Source organism: Salvia hispanica, chromosome 4, assembly GCF_029641045.1.
Source record: "Salvia hispanica isolate PSC_SH4W2 chromosome 4, Shi_PSC_v1, whole genome shotgun sequence".
Lineage (NCBI taxonomy): Eukaryota > Viridiplantae > Streptophyta > Magnoliopsida > Lamiales > Lamiaceae > Salvia > Salvia hispanica.
Window position 1 is genome coordinate 3,094,001 of NC_142695.1, and position 20,106 is coordinate 3,114,106.

At 35.6% G+C, this 20,106-nt stretch overlaps 2 protein-coding genes across 2 annotated transcripts; both read right to left on the reverse strand.

Moving 5' to 3' along the window:
- Positions 1-577: 577 nt before the first annotated feature.
- LOC125192778 (Plant invertase/pectin methylesterase inhibitor superfamily protein) lies at positions 578-1,395 on the reverse strand. The gene has a single exon (XM_048090428.2). It carries the CDS (start codon positions 1,331-1,333, stop codon positions 770-772), a length of 564 nt encoding a protein of 187 aa, XP_047946385.2. The 5' UTR covers positions 1,334-1,395; the 3' UTR covers positions 578-769.
- Positions 1,396-6,915: 5,520 nt separating this feature from the next.
- LOC125197190 (uncharacterized) lies at positions 6,916-7,813 on the reverse strand. The gene has a single exon (XM_048095901.2). The coding sequence runs from the start codon at positions 7,529-7,531 to the stop codon at positions 7,001-7,003; it is 531 nt and encodes a 176-aa protein (XP_047951858.2). The 5' UTR covers positions 7,532-7,813; the 3' UTR covers positions 6,916-7,000.
- Positions 7,814-20,106: the final 12,293 nt, after the last annotated feature.

The window sequence follows — 20,106 nt, forward strand, 5'->3', positions numbered from 1 at the left end:
CATACTAGAATATCTCAACTAATTGCAAAAGAAATATGTATCAACTTTACAATTTTTAACCAAATTAACCATAAAGTTTGAATGATACTAGTATAATGAAATATTATAGGGTTAATTTGGTCAGAAAATCTTTTAGCGTGGCTTTTTAAAGCTAAAATTAGAAAGTTATATTTTCATGAACAATTGCTCGACAAAGGTGTATGATGAGTTGCTCTATGATTTTGAGTTCGTTGTGATTTGTAATGTGCATAGAGAAGCATAGGTAGCTTTGCAGCCGATTTCTTGTCAAAACTTGCTTATAGCGAGTTCATGTTTTAGAAACTTTATCGTTGAGACCAAGCTGTTAGTTGGCTTCTTCATGATATGTTCGTTAGAGGCTGTGTCAGAATGGACTCAAACTCGGACTTTTACCTCGAACACTAAAACTCTATTATTAGTCCAAATCTCAACATTTTTTTTGTATTCCAAAATTCTCAACACACCAATAGCATTTCCACATTTTTCTTTAGATAAGTCATTAACATTGTGTTCACTTTTTTCCTAATTTTTTTTTCAAAATCTCACAAATTACTACGCATTTTTCATCAAATTGCTGTAGAGCATAAATATTTATATATATTCATAACCAGCTTCACGAGAAATTCATGAGCAACAGCAATATGCACAAAAACGCAGAAAACACCAACGATTAAACTAGATCTGGATTATGTATGCAGAGAGGGAGAAGGAGAGAGAGACTAATCGACTAATCAATCGACGAATCAATCGATTAATCGTCGAGGAGGTTGATGAGATAGAGCGCGTTGCTGGTAACCCTCGCCACATTCGTGACCTTCTTCCTCACATCCGCCCTCACCTCGCCGTCGATCTCCTTGAATCCGTCCAGGCACGTCTCCTCGTCCGTCAGCGCCGCGCTCACCCACGTCTCCGCGTTGCTCATCTGCCAGCGGAATTCGGCGCCGCCGCCGCGCCGGAGCTGCCGCAGCGCCGCCATCGTCTTCCGCAGCTCGTCCACCGTGTCCGCCATCTGCTCCACGCAGTCGCTCAGCGCGCCCTGCTCCCGCCGCGCGACGCTCCCCCTCAGCGCCGCCAGGTACTCCGCCGCCTTCCGCACGTGCGCCAGGCTCACCCGCACCGCCGCCTGCGCCAGATCCCGCGGCGTCGCGGCCGCGCCGGACGACGACGACGACGAGAGCGTGCGGAGGCACACGTCCGGGTAGCTCGCGTGGACGCACGAGCGCCGCACCAGATCGTGCTTCGGCGAGGCGGCGGCGGATGAAATTAGGAGCGTGAGGAGGAGAGAGAGGAGGAGAGGAGGCGTCGGCGTCGGCATTTTAGTCGGCGGCGAGATTGTGGTGAAATTAGGGCACTGAATTGGAGAAGGTGGTGAATTGAAGAGGGGAATGGGGAAGGGATGTTTTTATACAAGTGTGGGTGATTAGTGAGATGAAGTTAGCTTAATTAATCTTCTTATTAAGTGTGGGGCCTGCAGGTCTAAGGTGATGATTAATCCTATCATTACTATAATAACACTAATAGGGAGACAATTCCTAATTAGTGTTAAGTTTTGGTGTTTAAGATGGAGACATATGGCCTGAAAAATCACGAAATTAGTAAATTTTGAAACTTCGAAAAATACTCCCTCGTTTTATAAAAATAATAATAAATAGGTAAAGTTGAAAGAGAGGAAATAAGAGAAAGAATAATGTAGGTAAGACTATTCTCTACATTATTCTCCCTTTTACTTTACTTTCTCTCTACTTTAACTATTTATTATTATTTTTGCAAAATGAGTACAAAAAATAAACTGGGACAATCTTTCTGGGACGGAGGGAGTAGTTGATTAGTAGGAGAATATTGTAATTTTGATAGTAAATTTTATCAATGATTTAGATTTGAGGGAAAATTATAGTATAGAAAGGAAGTTGAGATATATGGATTTAAATTTGAAAAATATTATAAAAGCTAAGAATAGATGATAATGTATTTTGTCTCCAATGTCATACACAATTTTTTTCCAATCCTAGTCAATGTGATAATTAATATAAATAACAAAAATTTAATCAAATTTCATTTTCTCACAACGGTTTACCCGTGAGTCAGATTCTAAGGCAATAGTGTGTTACTAAGTAAGGTGGTTTGGGACAACAGTGGTCGTCGACTCTCTCGAATCGTCAAGAGGACTTAATTTTTGACAAAGAAACAACCAAGTTGTCTAATTTATATACTCCATGAGATTTTTTATTATTAGTATATTCAACAACTCCTATGATATACCCAACTCATATCGTTTTAGTGTGAGATAACGATCCAATTAGCACAATTGTTAAATAAAAATAAATCTATGTCATTTTGATTTGATGGGTGAACTATTTTGAAGAAAAAGGAAATGATGGAGAGAGATCCGAGCTGCCTAACTCGTATATAGGGATTTTTGAATCATTATATGCGACAGGTCTTGGTCCTATCTAATCCGTATCATCTTTTCTTTAAGATTGACCGTAAACGCGATTATTAGTTACAATTTTTTAAAGGTCTTGTTTTGGTTTTAAAAATTATTACAATTTTACTATTATTAAAGAAAAAATTAATCTCTTTATTCGTTCATTTTAGGCGGTAAATCATTCTACTAACTTAAATTATGTATTGAATCTATGGCCATTATATAGAATAAATGTGGGTAGTTTGGGCAGATATGTAAATTAAATATTTCATGTGAAGGAGCTGATGAGATTTTTCACATTTGCAGCAAAACATGAGAGGGCAATCAGTGGCAGTACAACTATAATTTGTCAGCCAATAGATTATAAACACTTGTCGATTTTCAAATCCCACACAACAAGATTTACCAGCCATTAATTAAGCTACCCTTTTTATAAATTCTCTATTTAAAGTTGATCCAAAATTTGAGAGCTTATTTGTTTTCATGGGTACACATCATCAGCTATTTTTGTGAAGACCAAACTCACACATTAAGAAATACACATCTCATCATTTAATGTGAAATGAATTGAGAAACTTTCATATCTATATATACATGTTGTACTAAGGGATAGGGATAAATCAAATGAAAATTCTAAATATTATAAAAATTTAAAATTATGATCTAAATTGTTAAAAATGTCAACAGATGATAAAATAACAGCAAGCGTTAACACAGTGTCAACGCAATGTTGTGTTGATATTTTTTGTTGTTGTTATTTTGTCATCCGTTGACATATTTCAACGATCCAGATCATCGTTCGGAGTTCGTACAATATATAAAGTTTGCATTATATCACGATCCAGTTGTACCATGTAATAGCACAAGTAATTAATGATTAATTTTTCCTATTTTCCCATTCTTAATGAAAAAATGGATTAACTTAACACAAATTACGAATTTGTATAGCACAAGTAAGGTTTAAAAAAATTTAATTAGTTGGTTGAAATTAATTCAAAAAAGGACAAAAATGGAGGTTTTAAATTCTCAATATATGACAATATCCTAAAACAGCAAAATATCCAAATTAAAATTATTGTTCAAGGAACGAAAAAAGAAATAAAACTTTGTCCTCATTAATTAATGAAAAAAACAAAAAAACGTTTATTAATCTTAATTATCAACCAAAATCCAACAGAATGAGATAATTTGGTTGTCACATGCCACTTTCATTTATTTCTGAAAAGGACCAAGGCCCACTCTAAAGTCGAAACTTATATTTCCAATAAATATATAAAAATAAATTTATGGTGTATAATAAATAGATATATTTGTAAATATTAAAACTAAAAATGAAAAATATTTTTAATGGGAACATATGTAGCAGTCACGTGGGGAGTGGCAATACAGGCTGTAATATATTTCTGTTTGTCTCTTCAATATTCTTATATATAAGAAAAAAAAAGAAACAAAAAGTTATTGTCATTTATAATATATTCATGATTTTTTGTTCATAACAACTACTGATTTTGTGGGATATATATAGCTTTATATATCAAATAGAAAAACTATCAATGGCTATATTCTGATAAAATTTTGTAACATACGTTATAGAAAAAAAATCGCGCTATTTAGTCATATTATGATCGATCATACGTTGTTTGTTTTACGAAGGTTATATATGTAAATTGAATTAATTTTGAATGTGGAAGTTCATGAGACAAGTCTGTCAATATACAACAATGCATTGCTACATCCTGTAACCAATTATGTTGGCATTTAATTTCTTTGTTTGTACTATTTTTCTTGATTTCCAGCCAATCAAAAGTCATGAAATCATTCACATTTGAGTTTAACGATATTATTCGTTGAAGGGGAAATAATTATAGGGACAAAGGGTCCCATTTGATTTATAGAAAAAGCCTTCCCCAATTAATTTGAAGATATAAAATAATGTGCATTCCACAATGGTCCATACTTTACATATATGCCAGATAATTTGCCATGTTCATTCATACTCTCATATATGCATAATTGATGTGGAAATTCCTTTATTTTTTTTTAAAAAATTAACTTATCTCATAAATAATTATACACTGAGGATTGTAACATTTTTGTATTCATGAATATCCGCAATCGCTTTTATTAGTGTACATTAGATAAATCTACTATCATGTGCAATAGCTTGCAAATCACACATTGTGACGTGACAGAAGGACTACACTTCAAAACTGATACGTGACAAGTTCAGACCCATATAAGCTTTACTCGGGCACGGAAGCATTATTGTTTAGTTAGGTAAGTTATTGAGTTTGATTATAACATGCAATAGTAATAGAGTATGTACCAATTTATTAGAGAAGGTATATAGTTTGATTGCATTACATTCTCAACTAAAAAATAAATGCTAGCTTAGGTCCACTACAACTAGTAGAGAGGTGGAAAAAGGCCTATAAATTGATTGGATAGGATGTAAAATGTTTAAGATTGATGATAGGTGAAATATTAGATCTCACTCAAATCATTAACAGTTGATGACAATGTAAAAGTTGACCAAGAATCTCAAAGATAGACTCATGAATATGCCGACACATTTTCAATTTGAATGACGTCAAGTTAAAGGTCATTTCTCTATATTTTTCTAAATGATGTAATGCTTACCAATTATGAATAAAGAAGTCGAGTCGATGGTGACCGACCACAATTCAGTTGGTAAAACGCTTACTTTTAACATACATATCAATATAAAAAATATGCTTTTCCAATGGATATATCGACGTATTGAAGATACCTTTGATTACAAAAGAATACTTATTCGACAGATTTACTAACGGACTAAAACTACGTAAAATAATATCGGTAAAAAGGCCCAGCCCAATCCAATATTACTTCTGACAAATTTTAATTCAATTTTGAAGCTTGGGCTTTGGATCTGTCTACCACATTAGATGGGCCCACTAATAACCCATTTTAGACATTTGAAAATCATGGATGATAAAGTACTTAATTATTTGTTCTGGAAAGATAGAAGAAAGTCCATCTCAATTTTGGAAATTTGTGTAGCCTATCATGTCATAATCATGCATTAGAATCTTATACATATGTATTGATTCCTTATTTTGCGATCAATTTGTTGGTCTAATAGTTAATTGTGTCTCATTGTTTGGATGCTAATTAGTTGAATATGTTATGAGTTGCACGATCGAATATTTCTCATAATGGAGTTAAGCGGACTTGACGTTATTTTATGCTATTACACTTTGCGATGGACACTTGGGCAATCTTCTGAATTTTGAGCTTTTTTGCAGTCACCTTGCATTGCATAATTTAATTTGATCATAGTTAATTTTTTGTTTGATCTTCCTTTATAAATTTATAAATATTGATACTATGTCATATCTTCAATCAATAGATTGAAAACGTTTATACTCCTAATGTCCATAGTAGATTAATGTGTATGTGAAGAAAAATAAGTTACTCCTATTAAATGTTTCCTACTCCTACCTAATAGGCATTACTTGATACACACCCTAATTATTGGTACACCGCTTCTAGACATTACTCAATTCATAGTTAATTAACATCACACGTTATAGCATAACATTATTCCATATTTTGCCAATCAAGTATTGCCTAGATTTCAAATGATTCAAGTTTTCTCTAATCCTTATTATATGTGTACAGTGCATCGAATCAATTTTAGTGACACAACTATTATGATTACAATTTAGGATCTTTCATGCATAAGAAAATTTAAGAAAAACATTGTTTTACCGTGTGATTTATTGATATAACGTTTTTCAACTTTAATTAATTATCTTACTATTTCTCAATTTAAGTGGCACTTGTTCGCATTGTCGACTGCAACAATAGTTTGATATTGTCCGTTTTGGGTTAAGTCGCACGGATTTTGTTTTTGGGTCACTCCCAAAAGGCCTCGAACTGATTGAGGTTGGACATGAATTATATACACATTCCAACTTCCCTCAGACTCCCGATGTTGGATGAATTTGTACTCAACAAACCTCTCCCTCAAACCAGATCACATCAGGACAAACAAACAGACGTAGTCGACACATTACGGGTCTGGCTCGAACTTGAGTCATCCTGGGCCCCGCTCGACCATAACTATGAATTCTGATATGTCACTGGATAACTAAGATTAAACTCTAATGTGGATTTCGTGATAATTGAGCTTAATACAAATCTTTAATCATGATAATAGTAGTATTTGATCATCCTCTTGCTCTCCATGCAAAACATTAACTACAAGAAAAGCAGGATTAATTATCCACGGATGAACGTGTTAGTGTGTAATATGTTGGTAAAAACATATTAATAGACGAATAACACCGCCATTAAATTTATTAGACAGATTAAATTTGTTAGTTGTTTTTTATTACACATAATAAGTATGCATCAAATATTCACTAATTTATTTTATTCATATTTTATGATAACGTTAACTAGCAATTCACAATTCTTCAAATCTGTAACACCAAAATACTAGTTTATTTGATTTAATTTAATTTAAATCACAAAAAACAAAATATATTTACAGTTTTTATCATTTTCCCACTACCACACGAAGCCACCATCCACCGCCTCCGCCGCCGCGTGTCTCCTCCTCCTCCGCCCTTCCCACAGCCGCACCACGTTGCCGCTCAACACCGTCCTATCCTGCCACCTGTACCACCCCATATCCCCCATTCTCATCGCAATCACCCCTTCCCAATCCCCCCCAAACCCCACACTCCCCGCCGCCCCGCCGCCGCACTCCTCCCTCTCGCCGCCGCCGTCATCCCCCCCAAAATTCACCTCCTCCTCCGCATAATACAAACTGAATTTCATCTTCGTGATCCCCTGCCCCTCCGCCGCCACAAACGGCGCCGATCTAGCCGGAGCCGCCTCCTCCTCCTCCTCCGATTCAATCTCCGGCACGGCGGCGGCGGCGGCGATTGGAGTCGATAAAAGCCTAATTCGCCAGAAGCTAACGGCGGCGGTGACGACGGCGAGCCACGCCCAAATGCTGTTGACGGCGGTGAGGAGGCCGTAGCTCAGGTAATTGAAGGCGAGCGCCTCCAGCGGAGAATCCAATGCGGCCTCCATTTTTCTCAAGGGAAGGTGGTTTTGTGAAGCTGTTGCGTGGGAGTATGTTATAGTGGTAGACGGGAAATCTGGGCCGTTGATTTAATAGCGCGATGATCAAGAGTAGATGCCGAGAATCGAGAAAGGAGATGCGAATTTAACACAGGTGGATCCAAAAAATGTCCGGAATCATTCCGACACGTGGCGGCGTGTGAGTGGCTGAGATTCTAGTACTCTCCTCACCTACCAACCATGAGGCAATAGACGATAGTCACTCACTCATCACTCTCATAAATATGTGGCTATGTTGCAAAAGGACCCTAAATCATTTATAGCTATCTCCACGGATGTCGATGTAGCCCACGGGCCGGCCCGAATAACCCGCCAAATTTATAGTGTTCGGGTTGAAAATTTCTAACCCGATAAAAATTACAGCCCGACTAGCCCGCACCCGATTAGTCCGCAACCCGTTAGGGTCAGATCCGAAAACCCGATGGGCTGGCCCAGAAACCCGATAAAATTTCTACCGTTCTATTTGTTTGACTCTAATTCGACACTTCATTGGTTATTTTATGGTATAGATTACTAAAAAAATTACTTTCAATTTTAAATATTAAATAGATAAATTATATATTAAATTTTATTAACATAATAATAGATATGTAAATTAGAAACTTCAAATTCACTAAAAATATATATTTCGATTTCTAAAAACTGCTTTAAAATTTCTTGATGTTTATGTTTTATTTTGCATAAATCTCAGATATTAGTATATGATCGTGTTTATGTTTGAGTTTAAGCATATATCTCAAATATATCATAATTAAATATTTTACTACACTTCATAAATATAACTAATTTTCACCATTATTTATTGGATTAATCGCATGTTAATTTTATCGGTAGCAACCCGATTAGCCCGCTGGGCGAGCCCGAAACCCGAGCTTTTAGGGTTAGGGTTGAACTTTTATAACCCGAAAAATACAACCCGATTAACTTGCACCCGATTGACCCGCAACCCGAATAGGGTTGGCTTGAAACCCGGTGGACTGGCCCGATTGACATCCCTAGCTATGTGTATAAGTCAAATTTAGTCATAAAATCTATCTAAATTGGCCCTAGCTACACTATGGAGTATGTGATAGAGGTAAGAAATTGTAGCTCTTTCATTTCTTCTTCAATTGTATTTGATTTTTATTGTATATCTAATGAATTCAAAAATTGAGAAAATATTCAACAAAAAAAATTCTTGCAAAAATTCACAGCAATGTTTAAGATTTTCTTGTGCCTATTTTTGTTGTATATAGTGGCATGTGGCTCTAGGTAAGTTTCTACACTAGTGATAATAATAGCAATAGGTACTCTACTATTACTTTTACTACGTGCACTTATACAAAAATAGAAATAATCAATAATAACAATAATTTTTTTGAGTTGACAACACAGAAAATTAAGATACTAAAATCTAGATCTCACCTTCTTCTATATAGCGAGGTCCATTGCCTAACCATCTACAAAGGAACAAAGATTTTACTAGAATAATCACATTCATAATTGTGAAGTTTAATAAATAATGCAGATTATCAAATATAATCACGATTTCCGGCCACAATCAAATCATAATATCTCAACTTTATCTAAAAATTTTGTACGGCTAGCATGAAAGATTACTAAATCAACAAAAAATTGTATCTGAACTCAAAAGATAAAACTCAAATAAGACAGAGATAGTATGATATGAGATCGACTAGATAAAATAAAATAAATAAACACACAAATATATCTGCAAGACTGCAAATTAATTCCCTTGGTCCATCACTCACAGATATCTCATGTGATATCTACTTTTGTGGTCCAATTAATAAAATCTGAAAAATCTAGTGGACATGAAGTAGCCTTCATTTTGATAGCACAAATATAATTATGCGAATAAATTTTATATATTCACTAGAATACTATTCATATTTTATCGCGATATAATTTATGTCTTGTATCTAAAAAGATTAAAAATACTTAAAATAATATAAATTCGACTTTCAATGATCCGATTATTTATATATCGCATTTCAAAAAATAATATAATAAAATTCGACTTTCAAAGATTAATTAAAAATGAGATAGCCTTTATATTACCGGATTTTGGATTAGAGTTTTGCCAAACCTGTCTAAAGATCTGACTTTCAAATTCAAGCCATTCGGAAATAGGCGTAAATTCAAATCCACACAAAAAATTGAAATATTAAAAAATATCCAAAAGAAATTCGAAGATTCAAAATATATGGACATAATATTTAACTAAAATATTTTCTGGATAAAATTTTGTTTAAATAATATTATATAGTAGTACTATTATATATGATTAGATTTTTTTGTTTTATGAAAAAATCAATGCGACAAAAAAAAAAAAAAAAAAATCAATCCATGCGAAAATTCGAAGAATCCTAATAAGTATTTTGGTTTAATTCGATTCATTTTTATATGTCATCCTAAAAATTGATAGATAGAGAAAGAAACACACCATATATAATAAGTACGTAGATTTATAGGTGATTATGATATGAAATAATATAGGAGCAAAACTTATGGGCAATAATTGAAATTGATATGTAGTGGATTATATTATTAGGGTTGTTGGAGCAATTATTGTGAATGGAATCGTCTATTAAAAATTTGTGGTTAGATGTGTGTGGCTGCCCTTTCCAAATCACAAAGGCAATTTTGATCTTTGTGGTTCGTTTTCTTAATTGGAATGAAACAAAATCAAAATGCTTCTGCTTCACTTTTTTTTTTTCTTCTTACTATTCGTTTACAAATGTATAGTTAAAATAATGTTATACCATATTTTTATCAGATATATCATGAATTTTTTCGGGGTGATATGCGAATACATAAATGGGTGTTGAATATTGATGGACTTTCTGCTGGGCTGGTTATTTATTTGTTGGCCCAGATGTTATAAGTGTTGGGCTAGGCCCAAATGCCTTACCTCTTGCTCCAGATGCTGCCACGTGGTCTCTCACTCAGATCCTGTCCCTGAGCCGTTGGATTGTGAGTGTGTTTGTTATGTGAGTAGAGAGTCTCTTCAGACTCTCATTCGACCAATCTCACTCTCTCTCTTGTCTCTCTCAAGTTTTGGTATCTCTCTCTGATTTCTTCTCTTCTCCGATGGATCTTCCACTGTTCTTGTGTAATCTCTCACGGTTTTATCAGTGAGTAGTCAAGTGTGGGTGGTGGAAAAGGCAACTACTTCGGTTGCTGAGTATTGTGAGAATCTAGGGTTTGGTGTGTGAGATTTCCTGAGTGAGTTGGTGCTTGGCGCTTCCAGATCCGGTGTGGTTGAGTTGTGTGGTGTTGTTACCTGCGGTGAGTGGTCGATCTCTTGTCAGTTTCAACGGTGCTCCCTTGGATTGGTTTCTGGTTGAATAGATCTTATTAGTGGCGAGTTTCTAAGCCATCTTTTGATCTATTCAGTTTCTCTCTTGTGTCTTGTGATTAACGGTTTGTGTATGTTGTTTTTGATCCGAGAGGATCTTGTTTGTTATCACTAATCCGTTTATTCAGTGTGCAGGCTTCTTAGGAGGACTTTGTTGATACTTCAAGAACCCTAGATTAGCATATTAACTACGGTTGTAATAGTTAATTGATCTTTGGTTGTAATCTTGATTAATTCAACAAAATCAGTCGCATGGTTAGAGTTTGACTGAGCTCTCCTAATGAAGAACAAAGAGGTCTTGGTAAATAGTGAATCCGCGCCTAATCTGATCCCTACAGTGGTATCAGAGCCACGGGGGGATTAGGGCGGCACGCCAAGTCGCTTAAGGAGGTGGGCAAGTGGAATCCTCCTTCGAGAGGGGATTCACTCTGGTAAATTGGCTTATCCTTCTTGTTTTAAGTTTCTGTTTAGTGCCAACTATAGGTTTGGGCTTTTGTTTCTGGTAGACTGTCTCTGGCAAGGACTTAGGACTTCTGTGCTTTCTTTTGTTTTTTCTTCTGTGTTGCTTCCGCTGGTTCTTGCTCTGTGATCTGTGATCTCAAGTTACTTGACCACCAAGCATCTTGTACTGCCCAAGTGACCCCCTGCGCCCTCCAGTAGTGAGTGATTGCGAGCTGGGATAGCCTTGGCCAGTCTTGCTCGTGACAGTCAAGGATTTGAGTCCCTTTCTGTTGTGTGAAAGCTCTTGGCCTGTTCTTGTGTTGCTGGTGTATGTCTCTGTGCTTTCAGGTGTGTAAGGCTGTGTGTTTCTGTCTTGCTTCCTGCTTTCTTGTTAAATTTCCTGCAAAAATGGCTCAACCTGTTGGTTTGGTTCCTTATAATGGTAAAAATGACTTTGCTATTTGGAAACAGAAAATGAAATGTGTTTTGATTCAACAAAAAGTTTTTAAAGTAGTTGATGGTACTTTACCTGAGGATACTACTCAGGATAAAATTGATGAGATGAATGATCTGGTAAGGGCTACCATTGTGTTAAATCTATCTGATTCTGTGATTAGGAAAGTTGATCATGAGGAATCTGCTGCTGAAATGTGGAAATTGCTTGATACTCTGTATACTGAAACCTCTATGTCTTCCAGAATGTATTTGCTTGAAAAATTGTTTAAATTTAAGCTTGATCTTGCTAAAGACATTGATGACAATGTGGATAGGTTTCAGAAGTTAGTACAGGACATTAAGAGGTCAGGTGATAAAACCATAGATGAATACACAAGCATAGCCCTGATGAATGCCATACCAGATTCCTATAGTGATGTTAAGGCTGCCATTAAGTATGGTAGAGACTCTGCTCCTCTAGACCTGATTATTAGCTCCCTGAAACCCAAAGAACTTGAGCTTAAGGAAAGGGCTGCTGATAAGAATGCTTACAATAAGGTGTTGAATGTTAGGGGTAGATCTAAATCTAGAGGGGGCAATGAGCCCAGTAGTGGTTCTGGTAATTCCTTAAACTCTAGGAAAAAGTTTAGGTCTAGGTCTAGAAGCAAGGATCCTAAAACCTATAGGAAGTGTTTCAACTGTGGTGATGTTGGGCACTATAAGAAAGAATGTACTAAACCTAAGAAGAATAAGTTCCCTAACAATAATTCCCAGGTTGAAACCCTTGTTAATGTTGCTGCTTATGATAATGTCAATGATTATGTTTTTATGGTGCATAATCTGCAATTTGTGAATGCCTCTCCTGCATGTCCCTTCACTTCAAATGATTGGCTATGTGATTCTGGATGTACCTATCATGTGAGTCCTTTTAAGGAAGTGTTTTCTGAGCTAAAACCTGTTACCAAGACTTTTGTATCAATGGCTGATGACAAGAAGTGTGAAATTCTTGGTATTGGCACTGTGTGTTTGAAGTTTGAAAATGGTTATGTGCTCAGCCTAAAGGATGTCAGATATGTCCCTGATCTATGCTATAATTTGATGTCTTGTACTGCTCTTGAAAATGAGGGTATGGGGGGGAAGTGGGGGGAAGGCTGTATGAAAATTTGCAGAGGTTCTATGTGTCTTTTCAAAGCTCAGAAAAAATGTGGCTTGTATGTGTGTAATGCTGTGCCTCTTGCATGTGACAAAGCTTATGCCAATGTAGTTAAAACTGACAGAACCATGTTGTGGCATAATAGGCTAGGTCATATGAGTGCAAAAGGTTTGAGTATCCTGAAAAAGCATACCATTCTTTCTGATAATGATGTTCAAAGTGAGTTGCCTTTCTGTGATTCTTGTGTGCTGGGTAAACAACACAGAGTTTCTTTCCCTAGTACCCCTGCTCCTGCTAATGTGAGTAAATGTATTCTGGAATATTTGCATATGGATGTCTGGGGTCCAGCTTCAGTGTCTTCTCACTCTGGATGTGTTTACTTCTTGTATGTGATTGATGATTTCTCAAGAAAAGTCTGGTGTTTTTTGATGAGACACAAGTCTGGTGTTTCTGAAAAACTTAAAACTAGGAAAACCTTGATTGAGACTCAAACTGGTAAGAAGATTAAGGCTATTAGAACTGATAATGGCCTGGAGTTTTGTAATAATCAGATGGATGATTTGTGTGATAGCTTTGGAATTAAAAGACATAGAACTGTGCCTTATACCCCACAGCAAAATGGGGTTGCTGAGAGAATGAACAGGACTTTACTTGAAAAAGTGAGATGCATGCTTTCTAAGTCTGGATTGTCAAAAAAGTTTTGGGGTGAGGCTTTGTTAACTGCTACTTATTTGGTAAATAGGTCTCCTTCTGTGCCTCTGGTTGGTCAGTGTCCTGAGTATGTGTTCTATGGCAAGCCTCTTGTTTTTTCTCACCTAAGGGTTTTTGGCTGTACTGCTTTTGTGCATAATAAGTCTGATAAACTTGAGCCTAGATCTAGGAAAGGTGTTTTTCTAGGTTATCCTGAGGGTGTCAAAGGGTATAGAGTCTGGCTAAGGGATGAACCTGGGTTCAAGGTCATAATAAGTAGGGATGTTGTCTTCAATGAAGATGAATTCCCCTGCTTAAGACTGACATTGAGCCCAGATCCTATAGATGTGGACAATGAACCTCTCACTGAGGTGGAGTCCACAGAAAAACTCACTGGAGTGGAGCATCCCAGTGGTGCTTCAAGTGAGGTGGAGCAGCCATTTTGAAACACTTATCCAGTCTATACTCCTAATGAGACACTTGATGAAGGAAACCCAAATTTGCTGCATAATAACCCTGCCCAAAATGTGGATGACAATGTGCCTAATTTGCATAATAGCCCTGTTAGAAACTCTCCTCCTGTTCCTGTTCAGAATGTGATAAATAGCCCTAGTGGCATTCAAAATGCTATTGATAATACTAACTTGCAGGATTATATTTTATCTAGAGATAGAACTAGAAGGGTAAATGTTGGTAAACCCTCTAGATATGATGGCTTTGTTGGTTTAGTTGCTCTGATTAATTTGGCTTTCAATGTTTATGAATCTGATGGTGATGAGCCTCAAACCTATAAGCAGGCTACTAAGTCTAAATTCTGGAGTCAGTGGCATAATGCCATGATGGAGGAGATGCATTCTCTGAAAGTTAATTTCACTTGGACTCTTGTACCTTTGCCTCCTGGTGCATCTGTGGTTGATTGCAGGTGGCTCTATAAACTGAAAAATGAGGTGGAGGGCCTTAGGTACAAGGCCAGATTAGTGGCAAAAGGCTTCACTCAACAAGAGGGGGTGGATTACACAGAAAATTTTGCACCTGTTGTTAAATTCACAACTGTTAGAATGATGTTGGCTTTGTGTGCTCATTTTAATTGGGAATTGAAGCAGATGGATGTTAAAACTGCTTTCTTACATGGTGATCTTGATAAGCCTATTTATATGAAACAGCCTGAGGGCTTTGTTGATCTCAAGTTTCCCAATCATGTGTGCTTGTTGAAAAAGGCTCTTTATGGTTTGAAACAGTCCCCTAGGCAGTGGAATATCAAGTTTAATACATGTATGCAAAAGTTAGGTTTTGTCAGAAGTACTTTTGATGCTTGCTTGTATGTGAAGAATCTTGATACTGTGCCTATGTTTCTGTTATTATATGTTGATGATATGCTTTTAATGGGTCCTTGTTTGAAAACCATTAAGGGGGTGCAAGCTGCCTTGAGTGAGAATTTTGACATGAAGGATCTTGGTGATGCTCAGAAAATCTTAGGGATTAATATATCTAGAGATAGGAGTAGTTCCACCCTTGTGTTGCATCAAGAACCATATGTGTACAAAATTCTGAAAAAGTTTAACATGTTTCATGCTAAGCCTGCTTCTGTGCCTTTAGCTGCTCATTTTATGTTGAGTAAAGATTATTGCCCTAAGTCTCAGTCTGAAATTGATGCTATGAAAAGAATTCCCTATGCAAATGCTATTGGATCCGTTATGTACTTGATGGTTAGCACTAGGCCTGCGTGTCTTGTCTTAGTAGATATATGTCTAATCCAGGTCCTGTTCATTGGGAAGCTCTGAAATGGCTTCTTAGATACTTGAAGCAAACTGCTAAGTATGGTTTGTGCTATTCTAAATGTGATGATGGTGTTTTACTAACTGGTTTTGTGGATTCCAACTATGCTAATGACAGAGATAAGAGGAAGTCAACCACCTCCTATGTATTTTCAGTGTGTAGGTCTTGCATAAGCTGGAAATCACAGCTGCAGCACATTGTGGCTTTGTCCACCACTGAGTCAGAGTATATTGCTATCACTGAGGCAATGAAAGAGGCTGTATGGTTAAAGGGAGTACTTTCTGAACTCAAGTTTGTGAAATCCTCTCCTGTGTTGTTCTTTGATTCTCAATCTGCTATTTAGTTATGTAAAAATCCTGTTTTTCATGATAGAACAAAGCATATAGATGTAAGGTTTCATTACATTAGGGATGTTGTAGAAAAGGGTGAAGTGTTTCTTCAAAAGGTGCATACTGATAAAAACCCAGCTGACATGGGAACTAAACCCTTACCTTTGGAAAAACTTCTTTTCTGCATTAAGTACTTGCATTTTGATCTAGGATAGGTTGCATGTCCCGGGCAAAGACCTCAGCCACCTTATCAGCTGTGGTAAGGGTGGTAGGTGGCTGGAGGCATGAAGTCCTTTAGACTAATGGGTGTCAGCCCCTCTGGTGTCTAAAGGCAACCTGGTGGTTCCAAAAATGCTTGTGGACTTTTGTCCTTTGGTGCTGAGGGAACTGCCTTGTAGGCTATGATGATCTTGACCTTAGCTTCTAATTAGATTGGTTTCCCAGAATAAAGTCCAAGGTGGAGTATGTTGAATATTGATGGACTTACTACTGGGCTGGTTATTTATTTGTTGGCCCAGATGTTATAAGTGTTGGGCTAGGCCCAAATGCCTTACCTCTTGCTCCAGATGCTGCCACGTGGTCTCTCACTCAGATCCTGTCCCTGAGCCGTTGGATTGTGAGTGTGTTTGTTATGTGAGTAGAGAGTCTCTTCAGACTCTCATTCGACCAATCTCACTCTCTCTCTTGTCTCTCTCAAGTTTTGGTATCTCTCTCTGATTTCTTCTCTTCTCCGATGGATCTTCCACTGTTCTTGTGTAATCTCTCACGGTTTTATCAGTGAGTAGTCAAGTGTGGGTGGTGGAAAAGGCAACTACTTCGGTTGCTGAGTATTGTGAGAATCTAGGGTTTGGTGTGTGAGATTTCCTGAGTGAGTTGGTGCTTGGCGCTTCCAGATCCGGTGTGGTTGAGTTGTGTGGTGGTGTTACCTGCGGTGAGAGGTCGATCTCTTGTCAGTTTCAACGGTGCTCCCTTGGATTGGTTTCTGGTTGAATAGATCTTATTAGTGGCGGGTTTCTGAGCCATCTTTTGATCTATTCAGTTTCTCTCTTGTGTCTTGTGATTAATGGTTTGTGTATGTTGTTTTTGATCCGAGAGGATCTTGTTTGTTATCACTAATCCGTTTATTCAGTGTGCAGGCTTCTTAGGAGGACTTTGTTGATACTTCAAGAACCCTAGATTAGCATATTAACTACGGTTGTAATAGTTAATTGATCTTTGGTTGTAATCTTGATTAATTCAACAAAATCAGTCGCATGGTTAGAGTTTGACTGAGCTCTCCTAATGAAGAACAAAGAGATCTTGGTAAATAGTGAATCCGCGCTTAATCTGATCCCTACAATGGGCTTAGATGAATTATCAAGTAATAATATATCTCTCAATTGAATTTTCAAGTTTGAACCAATATCATCTTGATGCAATGATGTTATACTACACCTTAATTTCTCATCTTTTTCTTTATTCCTACTCAAACTAGGGTAGGAATACTGGTACTGCAGTTATTTGGCCTAAAATAATTAGACATCTATATCCAAAAACAGTTAAAATTCCATATCTGAACCCGACCTGAAGCGTGTTATGTATACTCGTTCAGCCAGCATGAGTATTCGAACCGATGAATCAGACACCCGAATATCCGAAACTGTTCATATGTTGTGAATTGTTTTTGTCTCTATTTTGGTAATTAGTTAACGACTAATAAAGTGAGAATATAAGCTAAAGTTCTCTTTTTTTCATTAAAAATTTATTATATTCTTTTATTTACTACATGCTAATTATGTGACTTATGTCTTATATGCTAAAAAATACAGTGAAAAGTAGTATAAAAAATCGTGTTCATTTTATTTTCCAAAACAAATGAATATTAGTGTGAATATTCAAAATATTCAAATTGACTAATATCCATAGTTATTTTATAGTACTTCCTCTGTCTCAAATAGATGCCACACTTTCTTTTAACAACAAATTATTTCTTATATTAATATAAATATAATATTTTTTCTAAAATCTTGTGATATTATCAAAGCATGAAATAAAAAGCGGAAAATATGTGTTTGATATGATATACACATAAAAGAGACGCAAAACTAAAAATAAGGCCCTCAAATCTATAGCCTATAGCAGAACAAATCTTTATATACATATCATTAATCATCATATCCATGAATCCATCGTCTATAAATATGTTAATCTCACGAAATAGTTAAAAATAAAAGAAGTAGAGGCCCCCTCTCTTTTTGTTTTCCGGCAAAGGTCGAATGATTAGGGTAGAGGTCCGCCGCCCGGAGTCGAAGATATATACTCCTTTACATCACGGTACATTGTGTACTGTTGAGAGGGTAGGACTCGAGCAACAAATCCTTCACAACATCCGGTTTCAGAACCATGAACATGCATTTAAATAGTTCATCGAACTCCTTATGGTGACCCTTTGCATCTTCACGTTCAGTAAGATAGAGCATCTCCAATCTTGCCTTAGAGGGTGGAGACGTCCACTCCGATTAAGGAAGGCTCTCGTCGGAGTGGACGATTCCACCTTTTAAGACGACTTTGGACATGATTTATCTTACCAAGCATGAACATGCAAAGGATCTCCGGAAGGAAATCAACGAACTATTTAAACACAAACACTGTGAAATTTGTTGCTCGAGGTCTACCCTCATGTTTCGTGATCTAAAGAAGTATATCATCTTTGATGATGAAAGCTCGAGTGTCAACAACGATTGTCGAAATCGATGTCATAGATCTGGATTATTTATGTTTTAGTTTATTTCGGTTTAAGTTATTTTTTTTTGTTTTTGTTTCTAGTTTTCTATTCACTTTGTAAATTTTCAATTGATTATGTTAATGGAATTGCTTTATTTTTGTATATTTAAGTTTTCTATAAATTTGGTTTCAAGATTAGGTTCCAGTTTTAGTTTTCTATTCAATGTTACATGAGTTATATAGTCTATACAAATAATATTTCGTGTATATATATAGAGCTGCACTTATATGCATGCTACATAGTACATTCCATAAGTGCAAAAGTAATTCAATACTATGATTAACACTTAATAATCTTAATTAATATTTTAACCTGCATAATTAATGATATTGATGGCGCCGTATGCTTGCGTTGGTACGAATCTCATATATCTAAATTTATACTAACTTATTTACGTTGGTATGAATCTCATAGCTAGATTTTACTATATATGTTGTACATCACATAGTATTTAATCTGTATGATTATAGTTAATAAATATAATTAGTATAGTACTTATATCATATCTATTCTCAAAGGATACATATGTAATTTTATACTAATTGATTTAAAAATAATTAAAAATTATAAACAAATTATAAACAGATTTTAAATGTGAAATACTTAAAAAATCTAATTATTTATATAGAAATGATTTAAAATGATTTAAAATTATGAGTCGAATTTAAATGTGAAATACTTTTAAAAAATCCAATTATTTATACAAAATTTATGTACGTTTATTACTATTCAAAAAATTATGGAGTAGCAGTATATAAAAACTCTTAAATAAAGTATCCGACACCAAAATCTGGACAAGGATCCTAATGTTTTTTTCTTGTGTTGAATTACACATTTCCACTCTGATTTTCTACATTTCACACACCTTTAAAAGATTAGAAATCCAAAATGACAGCAAATTAATTTCTGGCCCTCTCACGCGGAATGGAGTCAAGAGCAAAATTAAAACTTTTTACTAAAAATAAATAATTATTTAATTCGGAATCATATCTTAAAATGAAGTTAAAACAATATCAATGCTTACTAGTAGCAAATTAAACTACATGTCTTAATGGAGAAAATAATCAACTTAAGTAGTTTCTATTAACTAGAGGCTAAACATTAGAAGTAATCCATTTAAAAAGCACTAATTGAATCCTTATAACGCCTAATTAACGAGAAATAATCAACAAATATGAGTTCAAGCATAACGGCTCTATTGTAGGAAAAAAAAATCACAAAATATGATCAAATTTTTTAAGTAAATATATAAATATGATAGTCAGAAAACCATATATGTGTGTCTCCGCCAATGAGATGAACGATGTAGTCTATTAATAAAGAAATCATCGACGATTGATTGTAAAACATCAACAAATATATTACACTTGATAACTAGATCAACAAATTTCATGATTTTTCTGACTAGACTTTAAAGTTACGAAACAAACAATAATTGATTAAATATAATAAGTTTTTTGGCAAATTACATAAACTTAAATTAAAAGTTTAATTCATTTTCAAACATGGCGACTTGCTTTTACAAAACATAATCATTGTTTTCTGAAATTTCCAAGAGCAACACCAACGTATGAG

Coding starts and splice junctions, on each gene's coding strand:
- LOC125197190 (XM_048095901.2), bottom strand. CDS start 7,531: ATGGAGGCCGCATTGGATTCTCCGCTGGAGGCGCTCGCCTTCAATTAC.
- LOC125192778 (XM_048090428.2), bottom strand. CDS start 1,333: ATGCCGACGCCGACGCCTCCTCTCCTCCTCTCTCTCCTCCTCACGCTC.